General features: G+C 40.0%; 1 protein-coding gene across 8 annotated transcripts in view; it reads right to left on the bottom strand.

Moving 5' to 3' along the window:
* LOC122885028 (mitogen-activated protein kinase kinase kinase kinase 4) overlaps nucleotides 1-23,007 on the bottom strand; it is a 99,524-nt gene that overhangs the window by 47,459 nt on the left and 29,058 nt on the right. For all 8 annotated transcript variants that reach the window (XM_044215596.1, XM_044215598.1, XM_044215597.1 and 5 more), the window contains exon 3: nucleotides 8,001-8,057. In XM_044215596.1, coding sequence (XP_044071531.1) covers nucleotides 8,001-8,057 — 57 coding nt within the window. The remainder of the gene's footprint in view (nucleotides 1-8,000; nucleotides 8,058-23,007) is intronic.

The following is a 23,007-nucleotide window of genomic DNA, read 5'->3' as shown; positions in this document are numbered from 1 at the left end:
TATGTAACATTTCTGCATTAAAATGTCTAAAAACGACTAGACTAGATGTTATATATTTTGATATGTACTTACATTATCCCTAATGTTTCCAACAATGTTCAAACCCAGAGAAATCCGTAATTTTATTCAAGGTAACGATGCGTTTACTTTGGTCGCCTGTCAATGGCGTCATATTCCCTTTACCGCCTCTAGTTGCTATAACTTCTGGGGAAACACGGGGATACCTCAGAGAGTGAGAAAGTTGGCAAACATGACTAAGCGTAACATGAATAAAACTTTAATACATTACCTCATCCATGAAAATGATTTCTGCCTGAGTCACGTCAGACAGATTTTCATTTGCAACTGTGGTTGTTTAACAATGAAGACAACAACTCCCATGATCCCACGCTACTTCATGACGTCATCAAACTACATCTTTTGTTATTGTTTTGATGTGAGAGACCAGCAGAAATTACATACTGTGCGTTTAACGAAAAAAGTCAAGCGTCTCAAATGCATCAGTGTTGAGGTATGTCTCAACACAAACCGCCATCCAAGACCTTTGGCTGAATATAATAAGGTATCATCAAAACTATGATTTAAATCAGCAAATATCTGATAATGCGGCCAACCGACCAAAACACATTCAGTTTACAGTGATAAAAAACAGAGAAAAGCAGCAAATCCTCCCATTTGAGGAGCTGGAACAATCGGATATTTGCCATTTAATAAATTACTTAAACAATTAGAGTTGATTAATATTCTGTCCAAATGACTGATCAAATTGTTTCAGCATAAGAATCTGGCCCAGCGGTTGTTGCTAGTTTTCAGTGCTTGACAGTTTTCTATGCTGTGCGCTACCAGCCACACAGTTTAAACTTCAGCTCTGTCAGAAAACATCATTTGGATTCAACAGAGACAACACAGCAATACACACATGTACAAACAGACCAATGTGTGCATGAGATAGATGGAGAAGAGGCGGGAAGGAAGTGACCTGGATGTCAGGATGCAGCTGCTTCGACAAGGAGACAGTGACATCATCCTCTCTCTCTTGCTGTCATATGTTCCCTATGTCTCTCTCTTTCTCTTGTTTGTACACTGTCCATTTATTTTGGACACTCATTGTCTCCATCACACTCGTCCTTGCAGCATCACTGTCCATTACTGTCTCCTGTCATGACTTTAGTCCCATGTTCATGTATCCCATCATTACGAAAACTCACCTCTCTCTCTCTCTCTCTCTCTCTCTCTCTCTCTCTCTCTCTCTCTCTCACTTTCCTTGAACTATATATCTGCAGTCAAGTCGTTGAAAACAAGGCGTCTTGAAGCTACTCATTATCATTCCTGGGTATGAAATGGTGGGGAGACTCGGTGGCGGCCATATTGCTGCTAAAGTATTACAGCACACAATGTGAGCAGAGCTAACAGAACCGCAACCCCAGGGGAGCAGACAGCCGCAAAATGGAAGCATAATGGAAAATGGAAGCTGAGTAGGAGGGAGGCTTTAGCTTCAACAAAGGCCAAGAGAGGTCGACATGTTTTTAACAGGCAACCATGAACCTGGGGGGACTCATTTCAGGGATTATTTTAAACACTTGCTGCGTTGCGGTCATATCTCACATGACCATAACCTTAGCATTTAAAGTTTATTACTATTGTCAACTTCTACAAAGGCTCCATCTGCTGTTTGTGAGGTTTTCCTGTGTGAAGAATCTTCCAGCAAGTCAAAACAAGTCACTTTTAGCCTGAAATTAAATGGGAATCGATAGTCTTCATTTTCAATAAGTTTTCCAATTACTCCATACAAGCTCACAGCGACTGTTCGATTTTATCATTTGTGTTTTCGTGAAAAATCTCAGGTTGTAATGTTAATTGCAAGAAAACCAATAGTTAGATGGATAAACGTTGAGGTCTTATGTTTGTTTTTGATCCTTTTGAGTCATGCTGAAGCAAGTGTTCAGAGTTAAAGGATAGGTTCACATTTTTTTTTTTAGTCTATCTTAAAACAATACCCACATGCCCATGTGTACAGTATTGCTTATGACTGTAGTTGTCCCTCCTGCCCATACTTCATAAAGCAATTTCAATGTAGGTGATGGGAGACAAAATGGTCCTTGTTCCTTGTAAAAATTAATTCTAAATTTCAGCTAATATGAAGCTTCAGCTTTCTGAATTACAAAATCAAGCGGGTATTTCTCAAAATAGTAACTGCATTTTTAGTACAAAATTCCCTCTTTTTGTTACTATCCCACCACCACACCTCAGCAAGGAAACACAAAGAAGGAATTTCGTACTAAAGAGGCTATAACTTTGGAGGATATCCACTTGATAGCCTCATATTAGCTTCAGCTGACATTTAGAATGTATTTTTGCAAGGAAAAGTATTTTGTGGATTTTGTCCCCCGTGGCTTACATTAAAATTGGATAAGGAAAGGATCTCTTTGCAGCCAGTATGAACAGGAGGAAGAATTACAGCGATCGATAACCCTTTCAATGTACATATGTGCATGTCAGTATTGTTTTAAGATAGACTTGAAATAAATGTGCACCTACCCTTTAATGTCCTGCTTTCAATTGTGTTTTTGTGTGAGGATGGTGCAAGCAGAAAGGTCAATATATTAAGCCATTAATGAATATATTATCATAAGATATATTATCATACATAATCACCAAAGTTATTACAATTCATCCTGAGTGGAACAAGAATGTCTGTACCAAATTTTGTGCCGATCCAGGTAAACAGATGTAGCTCTAGATAGTTATTCTAGATATTTCCCTGCGTAAGTGAAAACTTTGACCTGTTATCATTCTCTGGGGACCGTGAATATCTGGATCAAATTTCATGGCAATCCGTCCAATGGAGATGTTTGCAATTGCAATTTCTGCAACCCTGCAGCTGTTGTGGGTAAAATCTTGTTGAAGAAAAGCAGACTTTGGAGGATGGAGGCCCAAAATAGATTAGATTAGATTCAACTTTATTGTCATTACACAAGTATAAGGCAACAAAATGCAGTTTAGGTCTAACCAGAAGTGCAATAAGCAAGTGCAGGATATAAAGTATGTGCATAAATGCAGGATAGAGCAATATTATGAAAATATTTTACAAGTGGTACTATGGACATTATATACAGATGGCATTACTATAAACAGAAATATACTGATGGATATGTACAACAATGAATTGGACTGGGCAGAACAGTAGTGCAATTTATGGACAGAAATAGTTAACAGTGCAGTAGATGAGTTATTGCAGTATTCAGTACATAGTACTGGAGTGCAAATGATGCAGTATAATGAAAATAGAGATACAGAAAACAGATACAGCCAGTGTTCAAATGTATATGCATTTGTTTTTCGACATGGCTGGACAGTTTTAACAGATTTGTCTTTTATTCTTCAAGACAAACATACAATTCCACGCCTTAAACACCTTCCCACTTTTCACTTTCACACCTTCTGAATGGACAGGGAGCAGTGGGAGGGGATGGGAGGTGAAGAGAGAGTTGACTTGCTTTTTAATGTGTCTTGTTTGGTTCATGTGCAAAATTCACAGAGAGGAATAACAAGTGAGAAAACATGGCGAGAAAAGCAATCAATTCCCCAGGGGAACAGAAAGGTTAGATAAGATGCTTGCTGTGGTGCTTTCCCACAAATCTAGGCGATTTTTTCCTACTGAATCCCACTGGAAAATCAACAGCAGCAGTGAGAGATTCGAAATGCAGAGCTGCTGCAGCAACATTTCTCTCTCCCTCTGTTTCTCTCCTTTTCTTTCCGATTCCCTATCAGTGATGAGGATGACTTCACTCTACAGGTCTACTCTCCGACTGTCTCTCACCTTCCGCACAGAAAACAGAGGTGGCGACTGAAGGAAAGATGGCGAGGGATGGAAACGAGAAGAATACAAGCAGGGTATGCAACAAAAAAGGGAAGAGAAGGGGAGAAAACACAGAATGAAGAATCTGGATGAATGCAACAAAAAAAGAACATAGAATGGAGGGAGGGGGGATGGATGGACGAAGGAGAGGAGAGGTGGCGAGTGTATGTGAGCGATGGAGGTGAAGAGACAAGCAGGCAAGCAGTGATAGCCCCTCCCATAATCCCACTGCACTTCAGCTGAACCTTCTCAGAGGAGGAAAGAAAAAAATAAAAAACTCTCGCCGATTTCTTCCCCTTGTTTAAGCTCTCTCGCTCTCCGTCTCTCTGTCTAAGGTTTCACTCGCTCGATTTCTGCCTTTCCATCTTCTTGTCTTACCGCCCTGATTGTTGTTGTGTTAGCTCAACACACCACATGTTATTTTGTTGAGGAAACTTTAAGTAGTGGCACAGAAATTAACACTTCCACAGTCACAATAACCTTAACCGTAAAGAGTCGTGGATGTTGTGGATTGCTGGTGTATATGATATCGACAAAGACAGAATACCACAAACTTGATCACCTGAAACACTAACATCTAATGAAGCACAGAGGGAAAGCGCTTAAAGTCACAAACACCAGCAATTAGACCCATCCCCTGGAATGAGCAGCAAGGCCCATTTATATTGTGATGTGCATATATCAATATTGAGTGATATACAAAAAATGATGATAAAAATGTTTCTATAAAGCCCAGCCCTATATCACTCGTTATCCTCTCTCTCTTCTCCTAAGTGTCTCTCTTTCTCTCTCCCACTCTGCATATGGAACAGGAAGTGGTATGTGGGTCAGACCACATATGCCGAGATGTGCGCAGGCAGTAGAGAGCATACATGCACACACAAACACACACACAGGAAAGGTGACGTATATCTTTTGCATCCATGACACGTGAGTGCATGAAAGCTTCTGTGGTCTCTCTCTCTCTCTCTCTCTCTCTCTCTCTCACACTCACACACACGTTACATGGGATTGGTGTGTACGTGTGTATGTGCACGTGAAAATCTCAAGCTTTTCCAATGCAAACAGCTTCCTCTGCTCAACTGTCATTCTTGGCAAGCATCCAGACAAACGCAAAGTGTTTATTTTAGAGAACGGCTGAACCGTGTGGAAAAGGACCACTCTAAACATTTTGGGGTAAAAAAAAAAGAGGTAAAAAAAAAATTTTACCGCCATGTCTTGAATATTTCCTACATGTGTATTTCTCTTCAGTCATTCAGCTCGTATAAATACATAAACATATTCCTATCAAATGTTCCTGATCCTTCTTCATGTCCTCTCTTTAATCTCCACAGCTGGAAGTGGAGATTTGTGCCTGTGGGCCACAGTGAGAGGTACACTTTTCAATATTTCATCATGAACTAGATTTTTGAACAGGACTTCCAAAATGTGTCTGGTTACCTGCAACAGTGGCAGCTAAAGTAAATTCATCATAGAGGATACAGCAATACCCGCTACTACTGGATGTCTCTAAATATGACACCTTAAGCCTTTAAAGTGGTTATAATCAATATTCTTACATTAACAATGGATCACATGACTTCTTGTCCATAAAAGGAGTTGCTCATACTGACGAACCCACAGAGAATTATCATCTGACTCTGCTGTTCCCCTCAGCTCTACTGAACTTTTTTCAGCAAAAAAGCACTAAAAACCCACTGTACACCCAAACAGCAGACATGGTAGTAACATAAGTAACATAGTGAAGCATGTAGCAGCTAAAGAACCAGATATTTCACTCAGGACTTGGAGGAGAGTGAAAACTGAGCTAAAAAGAGAGTGAATATATTGGATTTACATTTATCAGGTGGTCAGAAACACGACTCCAAATGAAAGCTAATTTTGCTCCGTATCTGCTGGATGTGTAAATAAGCAACTGTTTGCTAACAAGTTCCCAATATCAACTTAAAAAGTGATGCTATGTCAATGTAGTGTTCCCAGTTTGTTTCCAATGCCCCCAAGTGGCCATAAAAATCTGTTATTGCAGATTAAAGAAGTATTTAAACCATAAGACACTAAAACCTCCCGCTGAAATCAACTGCAACTGTTCAAATTCCTACCGTTTTAAGATTAGTTAGTCTGTGCTTTTCTTTAACAGGCGAAGCTGTCAAAAACAATGAATCAGTTGTTTTTCTTTTTTTCTGTCCATTCTTCTAACTACTTAAAATATGTAAAATAAATAAAATATGTTGTGTTTTGCCATATTGTCATTCAATGTTTGTTTATACATCTGCATCCACTTATGGGTGCCCACAGGAGGAATTATAGTAGTTGCTGAATATATATATATATATATATATATATATATATATATATATATGTTCATGTATATGAACACTTCTGTCTGCTTGCAATTACATTTTAGTGTGTTATAAACCATTTATTAAATGTTTCTATACTGCTTATAAATGCTTTATGGGATAACAAGTAGCTTGACAAGAGGTAACGCAAAAAATATTGCGAGGGAACACAAAATATTGCAAGGGAATGCAAAAGTAGCCCTCAAAAAATTCTCGCCATGACCTTTAGGTGACTCCATAGAATCCTCCTTGTAATGAAGTTACTGAACTTAGCCATTGTTCTCTGTCTCATTAAAGCAGCAAGGAAAAACAGCTCCAGCAATTTCTATACATACGATCAAATACCAGGCGCACCGAGCTGCTGTAGTGTTTATCTGATCCCTGATCAGTTCAACCACTGAATGATCTATATGGGTGAGAGCACCGAGCCCGATCAAACTTTTGTCTCGCTCACAGTTCATAAATGATTCATTCATGTGTTTGTGTTATGGATAGTTGTTAGCTAAAAGCGAGCTAAACTGTTATTGTTGTTGCAAAAATGCCAAAGTGCACACGTTATTCTTCTTCTGGTGTTTCTGGCATTGTGATCTGGCCAGCAGAGACGCATATATGTGGCTAAGTGTAAATGAAAATGTCATCTGGATTTTACACTTGAAATGACAAGTGTAAATGGGGACTTACATACCTTGTCCTAAAAATGGGACTTCGGGTGAAGTATTAAGGTTTTTAGAAATACAACTAAAACCAGCAGGGTCTTAAAAAGACAGACAGTACAATCCTCTTCAGTATAACGGTTGACCCAGATTAAAGGATTTTATGTGACAGCCTTGATGATACACTCATTCCTCTTTAAGGCGTCTGGGCAGGAAATGGTCAAGTGACCACAAATATGTGTTTGTGAACATTTTTCGCATTGTCTCATTTAGTTATTTATTCAATGATGAGTAACACGAAAGGCAGGGGGGAAAAAGCACTAACTACCACTACCATCAACATAGTGAGATGTAGTTTTATAAGACTACCAGGACATTTCTGCATGTATACACACAAGGAAATACAGGCTCCAATTACACAGGCAGAAACAACCCTCTGGGTCCTTACTCAACTTTGTGGAAGCTGGCAAGCATGCACCCATTGGCTCAAAAACACGCACACATACATACACACAAACACTAACCTTCAGTATTTAAAACTATTGGCTAAACAGCCCTCAGGAAATTGAAAATCTGTAGAGCTTCAGACACAAACTCGAAAAAAAACTACTAAGAGGGTTGGAAGCTGTGTGATTATAAACCTGAAAATGACTATTTTTGGAGGGAAAACATTGACATGAGGGTGCAGAGCGGAGAGAGGAAGGGGAGTCAGAGAAATTGTTTGTTTTGGTATTAACAGTTATACTGAATGCTTACCGATTTAGCCTGACTAAATTTGGGATCAATTCCAAATCTGCAAAAGCTGTATTTTGTGGCTGCTATGGTCTCACCTCATCCCGTATTATACTGTATTCATTTATTTAGTGGAAATATTTTAATATACAGTAGGTGTGTGAAACCAAACTGTAACATCTCTATTTCAACAGAAGAACCATTTTGCTTCATTCACCACATTCAACTGAAGATTTAGTGCCACCAGCTGTTTATCTCGATGCACGCAACTACTAATTATTAAATTTGCGCTACATTTGGATGGAAACCTGGCTAATGACAACAAAATAACAGCAAAGACAAAACTAGCGACTATCTGGTAAACCCGGCTAAAGACAACAAAATATTAAAAGTATACATCGAGTGGTGTTTACTGACCTCTGTGACGTCCATGACCTTGATGGCCGCCAGTTGTCCCGTCTTGACATGTCGACCCTGGAGATAAAAACAGAGGAGAGATAAGGGAAAGGTAAACTTTTTCCCCCATGCAGCATCACAGTCATTTACCAATCTATGTGACTATTGTTCAAGTATGAGTAGCTCAATTATAGGACAATTAAGAGCACAATATGACAATGACAATGGTATTCTTCATTTTTCAGTGTTGGTGAAAGAAGCCAAAAAGTGACCAATTTACAGTACAGACAAGCTCATTTGCTGTCCAAGTTGTTGGTAGCAATCAAAAAGTTTTCCAGACAGTAGTTTCATAGGCTGAGTAAACATTCAGGGCGATCCAGTTGGTCATGAAAACAAAAATCACATTCATAACAAGTTATTTGCCTCTACAATAGCGTGGACAATCACAGGCGATGGTCCAAACCTTCAGCATTCCTTAACAGACTGAACACAGGACTGGTCTGGACTGGTGCAAGGAATTAAAACATAACTCTCCTCTTTTTCAGGCACAGAGTGAACATTCAAAATCCAAGTTGATAAAGATTTTTCCAAAAGATAAATGACATCAAGGCATGAAATAGTATGTGAGCCGAGACAAGGGTATGCTAACAGTAAGTTACGTATGTGTGAAACCAGCCTGCAGCTGTACAATACTGTATGCATAATAATTAAATTATTCATTCAAGTGTTTTCTACTTTCAGAATAGATCGTAGAAAAGGTTTCAGTCGTAGTCATCTGGACACTGTTTTCAGAATCAAGACGTTTCAGCTCCCATCCCAACGTCTTGATTCTGAAAACAGTGTCCAGATGACTACGATTGAAACCTTTTCTACGATAGAACACTCCTGGACGAATGAGGGACTACACCGTCTTTCAGAATAGATGTTACCAAAGTTTGTGAGAGGCTAATTTAGCCTCCCGATGAGAGGCTAGGTAGCATGGGTACCATTTTCTTCTAAATTAGCTTTATATAGCAATTCCATTCATGATCTTTGTTGTTGTTATTTTGAGTAAACCCTAGACAAAAACAACTTGAACAAAGTTGGGAAGAGTGCCACGAAGGATCCATTTAACTTGAAAACATCTAGGAGCTACAAGGGGCCTTAAGATAATATCAGCTTATTGTGTCGGGGTTAACCAACATTCAGCCATATATAGATCATTTAAGTCAAGTGTTTCTTGTTTAAACTCCAGACAAAAACATACAAAACCTAACAACTAAAATATGAACCCTAAGTACAGGTTCAAAAATATGGAAGTTTATATACTCACTGCCTGAAAGTAAGCCCACATGCAGACTAGCATTAGCTCCTTAGCACTGTGCCAAAATAAAAATGGAGACAAAAATCCACAATTCTTGTTTTGCACAAAAATGCAAAGTTTACCTGAAGATGTTGTGATGTTTCAGGAATGTGAAAACCTACACACGACTACCACTCACACACCAAGTATCTCTCCACCATAGCACAACCATGAACATAATCTCAGCAAATAGTGAGGAAAATGTGTTATAAAAGGCCGTAACATTAGCTTCGGCTGAACTGTACAATGCATTAATGTGCAGAACAAGGGTTGTTGATTTTCATTCACAATTGGGCTCATAGTGGAGAGAAAAATCTGCATGGTCAGTGTGGACAGGAGAATTACTGCAACCGAGAACCCTCCAAAATCAAGTTAGACTTAAAAAATGACAGACCTATTGTTCAAGTAAACAATACAAAAAGAGAACACCATCCAGGAGGATTTAATTTGCCTCTACAATACCTACAGTAGATGCCTTATGCTAACCATAACAACCACACAGCTATAGTGTAGGTGACACAGTCCATTCTCAGGGTTCTTTTTTGTAAACACCAGTCAGACAAAACAGCTTGAACAAACTAAGGTACAGTACACCTTTTGAACACAGGAATGGACAGAGACCCTGCTGTTAAAGCCCATTTTCACAACTTGACCAGAATGGTTCAGTTACCTCTGCGGGTTAACAACGTTAGCTCAAATGTTTTCACAGATGGAAAACTGGAGAGAACGGACCAACAGACAGAGATAAAGTGTGAGTGTAAATCTGTGCAATCCTTTATGTCTGCAACATGTTTGTAGTCTGTGCATGTGTGTCTGAACTGCCACATGATCAGGTTTCCTTTGTGTGAAACAGGACTGCGACACCTGAGCCACCAGCCCCTATTCCTGAATGAGTTGGCGCAGTCCACAGTTTGAGTGATGAGGGATTAACCCATTTTGGTTTAGCCAAAGGGGACATGTGTGTGTGTGTGTGTGTGTGTGTGTGTGTGTGTGTGTGTGTGTGTGTGTGGAGGCAGGGTTGGCAAAAAAGGTGAAAGCTGATTGAGAGAGCAAACTGCAAAGATGACAAGGAAGCAAATCTATGGGAATGGAAAGGTGAAAGAGGACGAAACTGTAAAAAAACAGGAGAGAGTGAACCAAACTCAAGACAAAGCTCATGATGTAACAAGCAGACAGAGAATTAAAGAAATAGTAAAGAAAGTGGTAGGGGACACGTGACTTTTTTTAAAATATTGTTTTGTTGAAATCTCAATCTAGCAATAGTGTGCAAGGGGAGAGGAGTGTAGGTACTGAGTGAATTTGGAGAATAGCAATTACAAAACAAAATGTTACGTTGAACCATATCAGTTATAATAAACAAAGGGAGAAGAGTGACAGTTGAAGGATAGGACAAACTGGAGCGAAGGGGAGAGGGAGGGAAAGATAAACAGAGCAGTTTCAGTGCAGAGAGAAGACTGAACATAACTAGGGACATTAAAGGAGCAGCGTGTAGGATTTAGTGGCATCTAGCAGTGAAATTGCTGCTGCAACTGCAGCTCTATGGTGCTTTTCAGCCTCTTTTGGTTTCAAGACATATTAAGCGCTCATCAACCTCATTTCCAGCAGCTGTTTTCAGCAAAAACAACCACTTTACACTACCTCTCCAGCACAAAACAGCAAAGAGACAATATTAGTGACTGGCTGGTGAACATAGTGGAGCATCTAGCAGCTAAAGAGCAATGTTTTTTTTTTTCCACAGGAGTTGGTGGAGACCAAAGCAGAGTTAAAAGGAGAATGAACATTGGGCCTACATTCATCAGGTGGCCAGAAACCTGACTCCAAATCAATGATAATGTTTCTTCTTGTCTCCTGGATGTGTAAATAGGCAAGAGTTGGCTAATGTTAGCCAGAACAACTTTATAAGGTGGTAATATGTCAGGACTATATGTCTGTGAGCTTGTTTTGGAGCTCTTCTGAGCCCGAGTGGCCCCAAAAAACAAAGTATGTACTATTTAGCTAAATGACTACCTGAATGTTTTGTTTATTTGCTGCTTAAGAAAGCTTAACAAATTTGCGTACTTTACAAACTTTGACCAAATTCAAAATGAAACCGAAGCACCAAATCCTACAACTGGCCAAAGTCAGTTGGTCATCCTTGAACTGTGGAGTGTTAGTGTTAATGGAAATGTAGTGGACTAGTGTGGTGTGTCTCAGTGCTTTTCAGCCACAGCAGGCCAACACAGATCGACCTCCATCAGCCTCCATTAAACTCTAGCATCCATCTTACTGTTGCACTGCTGAGTCATCTGTTCCTAACTCACAACACACACATACAGAAGGCATTTCGGACGTACTAATGCACATACACGAACAAAAAAAACAAAAACACACACACAAACCTACCAGCACTACTGAAAGCACTAACCACTTCCATTTTCACACATACACAAAGTATATGAACCCTGACATTTCCCTCAGTCTGACCTGTTTGCACTGTTTCCCTGATGACCACAGTCCTGTTTAACAATTTGCTGCCTCGAGAGAACAAGAAGCAGCAGCAGTGAGTCTGTGTGTGAGGAGGTAGGGTACCAGCTGACTTTGCAGTTTTGTTAAGGCTTAAGTACGTGTGTTGACTGGGTTGATTCACAATAACACACACAGAGGAGTTCTCTCCAGTGTATGCACTTGTCAAACCTGTAGTGTTAATGTCTGCACACACACACAGTTTTGAGTATCCAGTCTCTCACACTGCAAACACTACATACTTTAACACACTGACAAACAATGGATACTCAAGTAGATACACACTTCAGATTCCTCACAAACACACACAGACACACTGAGGCTAACATACTGTATAGGAGCTGCTGCATGGACACCAGTGACATCATGACAGACGCTGATGAATGAATATCTTTACACGCGCACACACATACACACACGCACACACACACAGCTCGTCTCTCTCCTTCCTAAGGTTTAGTTTCATAAGAGTCCTTGAAGAAACCACTCGTGACTGGCTCCCGACCAGTGTGTGTGTGTGTGTGTGTGTGTGTGTGTGTGTGTGTGTGTGTGTGTGTGTGTGTGTGTGTGCGTGCATGTGCGTGTGTGTGTAAAGATGTTGGTGTGCATTCTGACAGTTTTGTCTTCCTGTTTGACTTTATAGAAGAGCTTCAGTGTGATTACAGTTTTTACCGCATCCTCTCGTTTTCCAGTCACGTTGGAAAATATTTGTCATTTTTCCTTTTGTGAAGCTGTTTTATTAAAGAGGAAATAATCAACAACAAGACACTAACTAAATGATGAAAGATTCTAATGTGTGTGCGTGTGTGTCTCCTCTCCGTGTGTGAGAAAGGTGACCTCAGAACGCAGACTGTAATAATTACAGAACCCCCAACCACCGACACACACACACACACACAGGCAACGGTTAAAGGATGACATCATCTTCTTCTCTGGTTCCTTTGTTCAGAAATGAGACACAGACATTCTCACACACACACACAACTGGCCAAGATGGACACATTAAAAAAAAAAAAAAAAAAAAGAAAAGGGAACAAGACAGAAGGAAAGTCCACCAGTCTGTCAGAAGAGCGGAAATTATTCAGCTGCCGTAGCTTTTTGTAGTTTTAAGGTTATTTTCTGCAACCTGGATTTTACTTTCACTGTTTTGACCATCATTCCTATCAGTTATGATATGATTTTCCTAACTAAGTTAATTACTAATTACTAAGATCTGGGGACACAGAGACATCGTTCAATGTACAACAGGGGCAGGAACACGAGCAGTCAGACTGTCAGGCAGGTTGTAAACAAACCCCCAGTTCCACCAAACTTATTTGGAAGAGAAACTAAGGCAAATGTAAAAACCGCTGCCCAATTTAATTTGTTGGAAACATTGGAAATTTGATTTTACAGACTGACTTTCTTGTTCAACTTTGACCTCCTGCACTCACCGTAGTTGTGCATGTAGAGTTTTTCTGTGCAATGAGTGATTCTTACCAACATTTAATGTGCACTAGGTGCACATTTCTCCTTCAAATAAGTGGTTGTAAGTGTTAGCGATGCCGTTGTATCTGTCGATCATTCATTTTTACTCATATTTAAGCAATATCTGTGGGTTGTCACCACATTAGATTTTAAGATACATTAGTTATCCCCTTAATGGAAAATCAAACATCTAAATAACAGAGATGAGGTTCCCATCCACACTATTTAAAGATATTTATTTTCACCCATTACGTTCTGGTTTTGGTGCTCAAATTTTCACACAGGACGGGACAAATCCAAACTTCAGGAGTTTAAACAGCAGCAAGTGAGTGCTTAGTCCAGAGAAAACTAGACTCAGCAGTGATTGCTGAACCCCTTCACCTCTTCCACCTCAACCAGACATTATCCAGGGGGAATTAACTTCTTCACTGAATTAAAGATTTCTAGGAATTAAAATAAGAAGCAAAAATGGAAATAAAAGCAACTATAGTTTTATTACATTACATCTGAACGACTCTTATTTCCTACGGGAAAAACAGAAGATCTAAGAGATTTAAAACTTTGATAAATCCTTCATTTGACTTTTTTCAAGACCTTATATAACCATGAATGTAAATAATGAAGTTATTGAAACTCTCTGTCAACACCTCCCAGCTGACTCCACACTCCATTCAAACATGATATAATCCTTCTGTCATCCGACTCTCCCATGACTAGCACCATGATCTATCTCCACTGTGCTCGGTCAAGCCTCTGTGTGGGATGTTTGGACCAGAGTTTCCCTTAATAATGGAAAAGCCTGGAGGGCCCAGGAGGTGAGAGGCCATCGGTGTTGGTTTCAGTGCAGAGTTTTAGGGCTCACATGCTCTCAACACATTATTCAGACACCCCTCAAGGCAGGTTAGTAAGTGTGGGAGAAGCTTTGCTTTACACCATGTCTGAGATAACAATACACCCTTTGTTTTAGCTCAGTTTGAAATATCCTTGAAATATGACTTAAACGATTAAGTAGTTATTCAAATAGTTGGCAATTAATTTTCTGGCGATCGAGTAATTAATTAATCGACTGCCAACTATTACATTTCTGTTGTTAGTTAATTTTTTGTTGATTCATTTTCAGTTGAAATATATAAAACATGGATGTGAACCTACACGTGCAAAGTCTTAACCAAGTTTTGGGCCAAATGCAAAACGTTGAACAAATGCTCAGCCATTAGACTGGCGAGGAGCTCTGAGCTCGAAAAGGTGTAGATGCTGTTGTACTGATTCACTCTGGGAGCGTTTTTCAAGCTGGGACTCTGCTTTGGTTTCAGGGCATCACTGACTCACCCGTTTCCTCCCCCAGCAGCCGACAGTCAGCTAGTGTTTAATCAGCCAGTGTTTGCCAACACTGCCTGGCCTGTCGCTCCACACAGATCACCCGCTCGACTGATGTCATTGGTTTTTTACACTCACACTTATTATCAACTGCTGACTGCAGATTTTTATTTTGCTGAGCTGACCAGACACAGACTTAGACATTTTTGTCATAAGTGAGACTAATACAGAGCATTAAAAGGTACAATGTCTGATAATTATTGTCTAATAAACACTGTAAAAGACTATGACCGCAGTGGAGAGCATTAACCAATGACCACATTTCCAATCAGTGATAATATGCCAATGTTGTGTTTATAGCTTTTTCTGCTTTTTTACGTCTTTAGCCATCTGTCACCACAAGCCATAAAATCGAAACTATTTGCTGTAAACAGACACGCTCTACCTTATAATACAACAGTGGCTGACAATGTAAAACATAACGTAGACGCCACTCTGTGATGATCTTGTTATTTATGATAATTATATGCTGCTGTCTCAAGATAAATACTTTTTTCGTTTATTGGTGGTAAAACACCCCATCCTGTATCTTTGACAAATGCTCTTCAACCTCTAACCCGCTGCCCATGAGACATTTGGAACCATTTGTTTAAGTGCTGACAGTTTCACAGACTGCTCGTACTAAAGTACATTTGCAGCCGTTTGAAAAAATAAAAGCAGGTAATTAAAACGACAATCATCAAGCCTAAATGAGCCCCACAGCAGACATTTCAAAAGGCTCGGTCACGTCTTAACCTTCAGCTTCCTTCACTCTGATCACTCCTCTCTCCAATCAGGACCCATCGAGGCAGCCGACAACAGTTTTAATGAGGTCCCTTACTCAGACTTCTGAGACCTGACCCCAGAGTTCTTAAAGTACATACATGGGGGGAAGCTGAAGCTGAGCCCGGATATCTGTGGTCAGCTTCCTTGCTACGTGTTGGATTGTCTGTTTGGATTAAATAATTCATGTTCCAATATGACTACTCTACAAAACTATGAAAAAAACTTCAAAGTGTACTACACCAGAATACACCAGAATAATCCTTTAATGTGAACACTGAACTGCAGATGACAATAATGTAATCTGTTTTTTTTAAGCTGCTATAATTGATATTTTCATAATAACAATGACAATGTGAAAACACTGTGACAATGTGGAAGGGGTCACTGTTAATGATGAACCTACAGAGAATTATCACCTGAAGAGCCAGATATTTCCCTCAGGAGGTGGTAGAGACCAAAAACAGAGCTAAAGAGAGTGAATACTGGATTTACATTCGTCAGATGGACAGAAACACGACTCCATATAAAAGATAAGGTTGCTCCGTAACTGTTGGATGTGTAAATAAGCAACTGTTTGCTAACATGTTCGCCATTAAAATGTCTTGTTCACAGCTTGTTTCCTCTGCCCCCAAGTGGCCAAAAAATCAGTTATTGCAGGTTTAAATATTTCAGGGGGCATTTTATGCCTATTTTTCCCCAAAGTGGACACTTGGAGAGGTGAGAGGACATGCGGTAAAGAGAGAGGGGCAATGACGTGCAACAAAAGGTCCCCAGCCGTGCCATAACACCGTTGGACATTGTATTTGTTCATATTCTCAATTTCCTGCTCTGCTTTCTCACTTTTGTCACTGCAATGTCACCACAGATGATCATTAATTTCTCATAGCATCATTTCTTTCCTCCTACTTCTTAAAAACATTTTTGGTGCTGTTCTTTTCCTTTCAAGACCTGGAAATGGGTTTTCTGTACTTTTTCGGGCTGCTGCCAGAAAACACGGGCATTCTGGAGAATGAAAGAAAGTGGGATGAGCGAGGATGAGCAGGAGGGGGAAGGAGAGGAAGGAGGCTGAGTGTCAGAGGGTTTAAAGAGGAGGAGCAAGAACAAACTGAGAATAAGGGAGCTGTGCGACTTCCCCCCAAGGAAATGCCAGGGGAGTGGAGTCATTCTGGACCAACACACACACACAGAGGAAGAGTTTCTCACGTTTATATGTGCCATCTTTAAACAGGTAATAAATATACTGTATACTTTCACATAATAATATGTTGTCAACACACCCGCATAGTTTGTGTTTAGCCTAAATTTGGACACACGTCTCGCTCTGCTGAGCATTAAGAGTGTGTGTGTGTGTGTGTGTGTGTATGTGTGTGTGTGTGTGTGTGTGTGTGTGTGCATCATGGTTTTTGGGACAAGGCGTTCTTTATTGCACCCCTCTGGGGTTTGGGGCATAGACAAGGAGCCAGGTGCAAACTTTGGTACACACACACATTTTCACAAACACAGAGTCACATGCACAGATGCACAAAGAAAGAACACACACAGACAACACACTTCCTATTTCTGCAGCTCAGCAAGTGTGAAAACTGTCTCACTAACAAGTCTTTATTGATCAAACCAGTGATGCGTGTAGTTATGAAAATGCTGCTAATCATCGTTATAATGATGGGTTTCCACGCCATGGTGTTTTTCACATACTGAACAGCAGCCCGCTACAAGCTAAAAATGCAAAAATGTAAAATGATGAGGTCCAGAAAAGGAATTAAAATGTTTCTGGATGGTTCCAGAGAGCGAACAGACAGCAGCTGCTGCTGAATTCTGTACATCTTGTCACACATCATCCACAACAGCAGCAAGGAAAGCCTCACTGTTACAACCAGTGTAGTGTTTCCATTGCCATTTTAAATTCAATTGTTGAAAATGCCCATCACAAATTCCCAGAACTCAAGGTGACATCTTCAAATTGCTCATTTAGTCCGCCTAACAGCCCTAGAGAAAATCGCATTTGAGAAGCTGGAACCAGCAAAGGCTTGGGATTTTGGCTGATAATTGACAATCACCAAAACTGATGTAAATACTGTCCACCAAAATCTCCCAGAGACAAAAGGTATGTCTTCAAATTACTTGTTTTGTCTGACAAACAGTCCAAAACCCAAAGATGGATAGAAAAGAGAAGCAAATCCTCATATTGGAAAAGATGGAACCGGAGAATGTTTGGCATTTTTGCTTGACTCAAACAATTAAGTGATTATGAAAAAGTTGAAAACTAATCTTCTGTTGATCAATTAATCAACTAATTGTTTCAAATGTAAACTGGAGTAATTTTTCCAACAACTCACTCCTTCTACCATCTGCCATTAGTAGGCGTTTTAGCTATGTTTGCTTTGGAAGAACAATGCCCTCTACCTGTTTTAATCTATAAAGCAATCTAACAAAAGTCCACCGAATCTAACCAGGTGATCTTACAATTGACAGCTGACAGTCAACGTTAACGTTAAAAGGATGTTGTATATCATTTATATTTTTTTGTCCAAATATACAACTTTGTGACTGGCCTGAAAAACAGAAGAACACATTTCTCCTCTGGCTTTTGATTGGCTAAAAAAAAGTGGAATGTGGCAGATTCATGGAAATGGCCATGGATAGAGCAGGATTCTCCAACACAGTGTTAACTGAAATTAAATTATAATTAACACAACTGCAATATGAACATTAGCTTTCTCACATTCAGTCGACAATTTAGATTTTAATTTGATCCTGTAGCTCCTGCATTGTTGCTCATTCGCTGCTGATGCATCATGGACTGCATGGTATAACCTGGCACCGTGCAGATACCAGACACACACAGTTAATTTAAAAAGCTTGTAGTGTTGAGTCATGTTTAACAGTGATCCCTGAGGAAGACCACCATTGCCTTTTTTTTTTTTTTTTTAGAGAGAGAGAGAACAATGGTGACAGCACAGTGACAGCGAGTATAAATACCTTTAAAAAAAACTATAACAGTCGTTGAGTCTTTGTGGTATTTACAGTTGGCCATGAGATATGTTTGGGAAACTTATATTAAAGTGGATTTCATGTATGTAATTGAAGATATAAAATTAGAAACATTCTTCCGTCTGATTTACACATGACGAACCAGGGCCTCAAAAGCGACCATAGAGTTGACTCAACACAATATCTGACACTGTGTCAACAAAATTAAAGACAGCTTGATGACATGCTGTTTTATCTTTGTCTGTCCAGTCTGTAAAGATGGTGTTTTTTTTCAAAATTTAAACAAACTTTAGGGGAAATTTAAGGGAAAACAGGTGAAGTGGTTACATTTTTAAGTTGAGGGATGAAGAGATGTTGCGCTCACGCTCAGTTTCTGTTGCTGCTCTGCCTTGTCTGAGTGTTCAAACAGGGAGCTCTATGTAAGTAGGCCAAGAAAACAGCCTCACTCTGGGGAGAAACAGACAGACAGAGGCTGGTCAATTATAAATCTCTATTGATCGCTGTGGTGCAGCTTAAAAACTAGGGGAGTGTCCACTGCTTTGCTACACCGATAAGAATCACGCACACCTAAAAAAAAAAAAATCAATATGGAATTTCTGATTCTAATATCAGTAATAATTGTTCCAAATGTATATATTATACCAAATATGCCAATATATTTGGGTCATTTTTGTGTCCCTTCTTTTAGAGATTTTATTTTTATAGACATGCAGAGACAATGTTTTTCAAGCAAGATCTTCGGCGTTAAAATGTTCAGAGAGCAAAAAAGGGCAAGAAGGAAGGAGGTTAAAGAGTCAAAGACAGTGGGATAGTGACAGAAAGAGGAGAGACAGGTTGTTAGAGAGACAGGCAGCATTGCATATCTGCTGTAATTAGATCTAGTAGTAGTAAGGGGTTACATTCTGGGCACTGGTGCAACTTTCCATAACGTAACGGGCTATCACCCCATTTTTAGACTCGCGGGGAGGACTGACCGTCAGTGAAATGGATATCACTTATGACCAGGCCGACAAACCACAACATCAGGGCTTTTCAAAAGCCATGCAGAGGCAGCTGGGAAAACGCTGAGTCCCTCGAAAGATCAACTCGAAGTGCGCTTAAACATGAACCATGTTCTTTTTAAATACAGCTACTGTCCAAAAGACTCACCTTGAGAAAGACACCAAATCATACCAAGCCTACTGTACTGCAGTACATTTTTTTGTAAGCCAAGGCATGACTAAAACTTGTAGAACAGAAGTTTCTTGTGATCACTTGCAAATAACATTGTTGTGTGACAAAGATGTGAATAGAAGCTGAGAAAGATGATGTGTCTGAGTCAAACAAATGACTCTTGAATTCAGACAAATATGTTTTCTTTTCGCTACAGCAGACATATTTAATTTAAGCAGCACATGATCATGTTAAAGTTCTCAAAAAGCTAAAGATAGTGATGTGAGATTCAGGTGAGTCTTGAAATTAGTTTAAGAAGAAGGAGAAGCAGCTTTAGCAGCTGATTCTGTTTCATGCCTCAAGCTGAAGTTTAAAGTGACAAAGACAAGAGGAGACACAGCTACATTCCCTGGGTGTAAAGTCCGAGGACAGCCAGACACGAGACGACCAGACGTCCTCTCACTTTTCCTTTTATCATGACATTCCTCCATTAGCCGTCTGAGCCGGGAGGATCAGCAGGGAAAAGACAACACGACAGTGGAGACAAAGGCAGAGAGAAGGGCATTAAGTACAGAAAAGAGAGGGTGTTGGATGGGAGAAAAGAAAGACAAAGACGAGCAGATTAAGGTAGTTCTCTGGTTTATTTGGTTCAAATCAGAAGACAAGTTCTTGTTTTGGTTATATCTGCTCTGCGTAACAAACGCAAGCCATATTTTAGGAAAGGAGTAGTCGATCCCTTCGTTGCTCAGAAATTGTGTGGACTGTGGTCTGGTCTTCTGGACATCTAAACAAAGAGTTCAAGATTGGTTTGGACATGTACAGTAAAAAGAACACCTTCTCCACATAGTTGTGAATTTTTTAGTCATCATAAGTCAATTCCCACCCATTAAAGACATACAGGCGCTGATAAGACAGCCCGCATCGGTAAGTAAACCTGTAGAAATGCAACGTGAAACTGAGTTCAGACAACAGCCGTAGCTGCAATCTTGATTGTTTTGCACAACTGGTACCTAAATGTCTTTGGTATCAGTCTAAAATGGTTTTCAAAAGCTATATTAACTCACATTTGAGCATACCATCATATCAGAAAAAAAGTGTTCTTGGGGTTGAGTGTTTGTTCACGTACTCGAAACAAACAAACAAACAAAACAAAAGTAAGAGTCGCCGCCCCTTGCTTCATCAAACTCTCTGGGTCTGAAGCCTCTGGACGGAGCCCAGACGAAGCGGCTGAGTACACCGGAGGAATTAGCTCGCTGTCGGACGCCATTACCCCTGTTGTTCCTGAGATTTGGCGCTGACTCCGCCTCCACACGCTGTCCTCCCTCGTCCAGAGAAGACACAGTCGAGCGACTGCTGGAAGCTCATTATTCTCTCTCAAAGGCTCATTAGTGTTGATCTTGGCTGACTGGGGGTTGCAGAGATATGAATCAGGGAGTAGTACACTATTAAACAAATCCTGTTAGAGAGGCCTGCTTGGAGGCTTGGGATGAAACCAGATTAAGATGGTGAAAATGGTAAACATTATACCAACTAAACATCTTCATGCTAGCATTATCATTGTGAGCATGTTAGCATGCAGACGTTAGTATTTAGCTCAAAGCACTGATGTCCAGCCTCACACAGCACGGTTGTAGACTTTTAGTCGTGTTTGGGTCTTTTGGATGTTAAAAAATAAACTTTTGAGTCAAGCAAAAAGTTTTATTTTCACAAATATTGCACAACTATCTGTTACTTATCATCTTTGAGTACAGCTCAACAGAGGCACCTATTCACATGTTGCATGTCAGTGTGCATGTAGCAGTTGTTCCTTATATCACAAAACATTGAAACATTGGGGGCTTAGCCGAGCCCAGAAATCTTTAGATTTTCACCCAATTATTGCTCTACCAAAAGGTTCCGGTCAGGTGCATAGGCTGGGCTCTAAATATCATCTTTGAATGGCACACTGATGTGTAGGGGGAAATTACACAAAACACACTCAAATATCGGGTCCATTTTTTTCTTCTAAACAATTAAAAGTGACACTGACTGAGTAGACATTTTTTTTCCTTTGGGATCTTGGAGTAATTGACTTTGTAGTCACAGAGTCGGACACAGGTAATCTCAACTACAGAGCATCTGTTTTTATCTCTTGGTTGGCTCACTGCCCTCTGCAGCTCCCTCAGTGACCCACAACTCCCACACACTTTATCTTAATTCCTGCCTGGCTTAACAAAACCTCCACCCACCGACTCAACATCAGACGAGAGACTGTGACCGTTTACGTCCTGCTTATAAACAGGAGCATGAGTTCATCGAAGGGACGCTATTGATTCTTAAAGCATTCAAGTATTTTCACTTAGCTTTGTCTTGCAGTGAATCATCATGACTCAGTAACAAAGTAACAAAAATCTCCACAGATTCTGTACCTAAGGGTTGCTGAATATCAAACAGCACATGCGCCTTCTATTGCAGGGACTTTGTGTAGGCATCACCAGCTTAAACCATTAATTTCTTTAGCATAGTTTAGGGATTTAAATCCTCTCCCTACCCACCGTGGACTCCTAGCCTAATTTTTGAAAAGCACTTCTCTAAAATGCAAATGAGGTGAATGAAAATTAGCAGTGAAAGATGTCCAAAAGAACCGAGTCTGAGCATTGTTGAAGCAAGGCCGACTAATCCCTGGGAGTCAGAAGCTGCTTACATTCAACCTGGAAAGCAATGCTGAGCTTAATTAGAGCGGGGCCACGCCAGGCTAAATTAATTAACTTGTTAGCTGGGGTTGTGTTTTTAGCCTCTCTGCTCTCTGAAGTGAGTGGGGAGTGCTAACGGCTAAGCTACCACCCAATTCTTTACTTATTAGAGATTGGCAATTTAGTCAGATAAAATGATACTGTAATGCTCTTAATGACAGGAGGATATCCTCTTAGGGATTAAAATATATAACGATAAAGTCTAATAATGAGGAGGAGATTAAAAAAACCTGCCAAATGCAGTCCAAAGCCTCAGTACTGGAAGAGTCACTCATCTACAAACTATGTTGAATTGAATGTGCTGAAGCAACTCAAAAATCTTCAGTTGGTGATAATATCTGCAACTATGTATATTACTACAACTTCATTAGTAAAAATGTAATAACACTGCTATTGCTGATACTAGTACTGCTACTACTTCAACAAATAATACTATTATTTTGTAAAGCACTATGTGCCGGGGGGAAACAGACCCATGGAAAACCTACCCGAATGCCTGTTTTTTTTGGTTTGTTTTTTTAAAGGAACGGCACCCAAAAGGGACTCGAGGACACAAAGACATGGTCCGAAATAGACATGAGAATAATTAGATCTGGAAAAAACAGCAATGCAATTTCCTGCACTTCACAGCTCACACTCTCTGTCTTGCCTCAAAAGACTTTTGTCCACTCATATCCACTCGGGCATTAGAGATATTGAC

Source organism: Siniperca chuatsi, linkage group LG12 (genome assembly GCF_020085105.1).
Source record: "Siniperca chuatsi isolate FFG_IHB_CAS linkage group LG12, ASM2008510v1, whole genome shotgun sequence".
NCBI classification, from domain to species: Eukaryota; Metazoa; Chordata; class Actinopteri; order Centrarchiformes; family Sinipercidae; genus Siniperca; species Siniperca chuatsi.
Note: the sequence above shows the minus strand (reverse complement) of the source record. Positions and strands in the feature narration are given on the sequence as shown.